Source organism: Brassica napus, chromosome A4, assembly GCF_020379485.1.
Source record: "Brassica napus cultivar Da-Ae chromosome A4, Da-Ae, whole genome shotgun sequence".
NCBI classification, from domain to species: domain Eukaryota; kingdom Viridiplantae; phylum Streptophyta; class Magnoliopsida; order Brassicales; family Brassicaceae; genus Brassica; species Brassica napus.
The window spans coordinates 8,277,399-8,282,663 of NC_063437.1; the positions used below are offsets into that span (position 1 = coordinate 8,277,399).

Here is a 5,265-nt window from a genome sequence, read left to right on the forward strand (position 1 = left end):
AGTCGGCACTGCCCCGTCCTTAAGAACAACCGCTCCCGCTGATGCCTGCTTCGCAGGATCAATGTCTTGATCGGTGGGCTGGTTGGAGGATACGGCAGTTTGAGCGGGCTTCTCCACCGGATCTTCAGAACGAAGAGGAGTACGCAGAGCAATAGCGGCCTCCGAATCGATCAAATTAATATTCGACCCAAACGGGTCAAGCTGACGCCAAATTTCTTCGATCAAAAATCGAGACTCCAACACTAGCGGAGAAAGGCAAAGATCTTCCGCCGGAATCTCCTTTACTTCCAAACGCTCTGCTTCTTCCTCGTAGTGCTTCTCTTGCCCGATGAAGAAGTCGATGGTTTCCTGCGGGATTTCTGCACCATAGGCCTTGATCTGCTCGAGACATTTCCTCGTCCCGAAGGCTTGACTATAGAGACACCGAGCATCGTCGTATTTGTCCCTTTTGTCCTCACGGAGGGAAATCTTGTGAAAGCGTTTCTCGGCTTTAGCGATCATGGCAATCAGCACGCGAATCCTCTCGTGCGTGACCTCGTATTTACGAGATTTCCGAAGCCTGTCCATCTCCTCGGAATGCCTTAGCAATTCCGCAGCCATCTTTGCCTCTACATCAGCCTTTTCCTTCCGCTGCTTATCCACCACGAACTCAAGATTGTTCATTGACTCCTTGCACATCTGCAACTCAGCTGCGTCAGATGTCCGCGTCTCGTCAAACGCCTTCCTAAGGGCTTTTTCCCGAGCAATGGCGTCTGCCTTTTCTCGCGTAGAAACCCGAAGAGCCTCCTCCATTCTCTTCTTAGCCTCCTCGCTCTCACGAATCTGTTCTCTGGCCCGTCTGAGAGATGAGTCGTACTTCTCGACCAAAACGTTCCAATCACCATGGCTCTGATCAAAACACAACAAAGAAGACTTAGCTAAGATAAAAAAAAAAAGGGAAAAGGGAACGAACAACCGCTTACCTTTACAGACGAGCAAGAGGCGTGCTCATACTCATCTTTGAAGATGAGATCTCCCACCGAAGGGAGTTGATCGGGACCGCCTTTGACCAACCGTAACAGGCGAGCACAATCTTCCGGGTAGCAAGCCAGCGGAAGCTCACAGTTAAACTCGAATCTGAACCCATCTGCCGGGGTTTCCTTAGGGCGACCGGATACTCGGGTGTCAGATCCCTCCGTGACATGAGCAGGGGACTCATTCCTCAAGCGGTCCCGTTGTCCTCCCGAAGTCGATATTTCCCTCGGAACCTCAGTAGAACGCAGATCACCGGCCAAGGCTCCACGGGATACCTCCTCGGTGACTCGACTCTCCCGTCTCCGTCGGCGGAGGGCGATGGTCTCATTCTCATCATCCTCCGAGGTCCCAACCTCAGGGATAGTTTCAGGAATTAGAGCCTGAAGTTCCTCTTCGCAGACCGAGGATGAGCGGGGCGGAGCCAGTTCTTTCTTCTTCATCCTCTTCTTCTTGGGAATGTCTTCAGTGGGCGGGTCCCCTGCTTTCCTTTTCTTCCCCCCCTTCTTAGAAGAACCATCCGCACCAGGATGTTCCGGCTCGGAGGAATCCTTCGGACCCCCGGCACTTTTCTTGCTCTTCTTCGAGCTTTTACCCTGCGAGGAGCCGCCAGTACGCGCCTGCTCAGTGGCAATTGGAGTCGCCTCTACAACCTTCAGTCCCGAAGGACCAACCCTGCTCTCAGAACCGCCTCGCTTGGCACCTATCTTCCCGGCTACAATAAGACTAAGGTCTGGCAATTGCTTCATCGTTTTAGCTCGGTTGATCTCCTTCTGCTTGGCTCTCGTAAAGAGGGATAATCTCTTCGATGTCGATTGGTTAATATGAGGATGCGGGTCCGAGATCCAGCTTTCTGAAAAAAGAGAAATCCTTAATAGACATCGTTCATTTACTCGGAAACATAGAAAGGTAGTGGAAACTTACGGTTGGCAATCCGGTCTACAGATCTTTGAATTCTCTCCCGAGTAAAATCCTCCCAGTGATCTTGCTTCTGCAACGCAACAATTCGAGCACTCTCCCTCCAATCCTCGGGGTACGTGGCGAGATTCGGGTGACCAACTAAAAAAAAAAAGAGAGAAGAAAGACACACGTTAGACGAGCACACGCTACAATCATCACGAAAGGCAGTGTGCAGTACCCATCTCCGCATTCCAAAGAACGCGATAACCAGACTTCGGAGGTTCCTCGAACGCTGACCTGTTCGACTTCACATAGAAGTACGAACGTTGCCAATCCGAGGTTTTGGTCGGGTACCCCGTGACCACGTTGTAGTTTGGGCGCATCCTCGTCGAGACGAGCCCATCATCGGAAATTGAAACCGAGGTCAACTCTTCAAACGACCTCACACTCATCGATGTCCCTGCCTCGGCCGCAATCACCGATAGAACGACCATCAACCGGAGAGACCCGTTCATCAGCTGGCTTAAAGCGACTCCTCTGCGGAACGCATAAGCCGTGACGATTCGAGGAATCGGGAACCACAGTTTCGTGTCGTTCCGGAAATATGACTCGTAAATGCACTGATAACCCTTCGGAGGTGACCAAGGCCTCTGATCTTGCTTCGGAATAATGAACGAGACCCCGTGTGCGTTGAGATCTCGGAGGATAGCTTCCACCGACTCCACGGTAGACTTCGTCTTCTCAACGTTTGACCAGTCCTGTCCATCGACAACCGAAGGTCGAATTCTCCAAACCTCCAGTGGGCTCTCCTCGGCGAAGATGTTTCCGGGATAGTAGCTGATCGGAACAGTCGAGATGTCGACCGCTTCTTGACCGTCGTCGTCACCCCGGAACTGTTCTCTTGCTTCCGAGACCAAAAGACGCTGCGCTAAGTCCATATTCCCCGTATCCATCATTGCTTCGTGATGGATACTGTCAGGATTCTCAGCAGAATCCCGAGAAGATACCGCCCCCTTTCCTTTTTGTTCTCGCGTCAAACGATGCGACGACATCTCGGATAATCGCAGATCTAAAAACAGAGATAAAGAGAGAGAAGGAGCGTAGAGAGAGAAAGTACCTTTAGCGCTGCGGAGGAAAAATGAAAGGGAGCGGAGAGGGGTGTGCTATTTATAGGGAGAGAGAAGCGCGGGGATCAAGACGTCATCATTATGCCTAATAAGGCCTAAGTGGGCCTAAAACCCAATTAGGCGCGTAGTCGACAGATGCGTCGATCCGTCTTCTCGACCGGTAAATGCCTATCTCACGACCACAACGCGTGATCAACAGATGCGTCGATTCATTTCCCCGAATAAGAAGCGTTGATTAAATGGATTGACTCCTCAACGATCCAGTCACTTGCTCGGATTGAACCTTTTGTCCTCCGAACTAAAGACACCAAATTCATCGAAGATCGATCACTCGATCATCAACGAACTGGGGGGGGGGGGACTTACTGTTGGGGATGGATTTAACCCATCCACAAAGCCCATCGAACAAAGGGCCCAATCCAGCAGATCGAGTCAACCTCGGCTCGGAAGCCGATTCTCGGGGTATCGGCTTAGCCAGGAAATGCTGTTAGTCGAAGCGGAGAGCAAACGGAGCGGGACCAATCGACTAAGCGGCTCAGAGCGAGCATCTCCTAATCAGGCCCTAAGGGCCGACAAGGCCCAATCGGTAAAAGGAGATTAGGTTAAGGTAATCGAACAGAGTGTAAAAGGAGAGGAAAGCAAAGGAGAAAGGCATCGACACTTAGCTACACAAACTTAGCGGCGAGATTAGGGTTTATCATCCATACAATCATCTCTCTGCTATTTGTACTTTTCCGGTTTAAGCTCTCACGAGCTCCGGCTTGCTTTTACTTTCTCCACCTTTGTAACATCATCTCGAAATCTAATAAACGCCTCTGTTCGACCCATTTCTAGTATTGTTTACTTCACCCGAGACCAAACTCACCTTAAACATTAACTAATCATGTCTGGCTAACTCCTCTACTGACTTCATTTCTTGCATAAAATAAAAGTGTAGGCTTTATTAGGAGTATCGATCAAAGTACACATGGACTTTTACTCAAACAAGTATTTGGACCAACAAATATTCTCTTCAATAGGAGTTCCTTTCCTCTCTCTCTTCTCACTTCTCTCAGTATATGTCTACTTCTTTTGCGGGGTACTTTTTATTCTCTCCATTGACTGAGATAAAAGATAGGCTTCCATGAATCAAGTCCTGAATATTGCCGCCACCAGGTTATGTTCACTTTTTTTGACTTATATCTATTTTCTAGAATTTTTAATGAATCAAGTCTTAATGGTTGCAGCCACCAAGTCATGTTCGAATCATTTTGATCTCTTCCATAATTCTTTATGAAGCAAGCCTTAATGGTTGTGGCCACCAAGTCGTGTTCGAATCCTTTTCGATCTGAAGGGGAGAGAGATGGGAATTATCACACTTTACCTTCCAGACTTATAAGAGGAATCTGATCCCTTGTATACCAAGCCCCAAGTCAAGCAATTCAAGCTCAATTAGGTTGGAAGTCAGCTTTGGTTCCTTCAAACAATCTCAGCAAGTGTGACTAACTAGCAGGTGATCCACTTTAGCATCTCTAGTATACTCTATGATCAATAAATCTAAGAATGGTGCTAAATAGTGGTTAGATAATAAGTATAAATCGAAAAAGCTCATTGTCCCCTTCTTGACTCAATTAAACCTTTTTGAAAACATTGTGAGAAATAAGACTCACAAAGTAAATGGATATTAGTAAACCTCACCCGAAACTTAAATTACATTGTCCCCAATGTAAATCTAGTCGGAGTTATGGTGAAAATATAAATCATAAGGACTCAATGTAACAAGTCGTATCGATATACATGACTGAACTCGGGATCGATGTTGGGGTCAAAAACGGTTACGACGGAATTACCACCCGAAAATCCTCGGAGATCGTGTTTCCGAAAGAGATAGTAAAAGAAGAGATGTAATTTTCGTAAAAATAACCTATACGAAGTTTTTACGAAGAAGTATCCTTTGGGACTCAACCAAACCCGAGCCAAGCTCGGTCGCTACGTAGCGACCAAGCGATCGTCCCGCTCAGTCGCTACGTAGCGACCGAGCTCAGCCCAACTCGGTCGCTATGTAGCGACCGAGCGATCGTCCCGCTCGGTCGCTACGTAGCGACCGAGCACGAGCCAAAGCTCGGTCGCTACGTAGCGACCGAGCGATCGTCCCGCTCGGTCGCTACGTAGCGACCGAGCTTGAGCCAAAGAAGGACCAGAAGCCGATCCTCTCGGGAAGGCTCCCCGTTCGAAAAACCAATGACGG

At 48.7% G+C, this 5,265-nt stretch overlaps 1 protein-coding gene across 1 annotated transcript; it reads right to left on the reverse strand.

The window, feature by feature from the left end:
- Positions 1-1,340: 1,340 nt before the first annotated feature.
- On the reverse strand, positions 1,341-3,905 carry LOC125607880 (meiosis-specific protein ASY2-like). Its single transcript, XM_048777387.1, has 2 exons — positions 2,150-3,905; positions 1,341-2,070 (listed from the first exon to the last, which is right to left on the reverse strand). Exons 1-2 carry the CDS (start codon positions 2,961-2,963, stop codon positions 1,901-1,903), a joined length of 984 nt encoding a protein of 327 aa, XP_048633344.1. The 5' UTR covers positions 2,964-3,905; the 3' UTR covers positions 1,341-1,900.
- Positions 3,906-5,265: the final 1,360 nt, after the last annotated feature.

Bases quoted from the DNA above. Each gene is read 5' to 3' on its own strand.
- LOC125607880 (XM_048777387.1), bottom strand. From the start codon at position 2,963: ATGTCGTCGCATCGTTTGACGCGAGAACAAAAAGGAAAGGGGGCGGTA. The intron at 2,071-2,149 runs GTACTGCACACT...TTTTTTTTTTAG, and splicing joins TCTTTGGAATGCGGAGATGG to TTGGTCACCCGAATCTCGCC.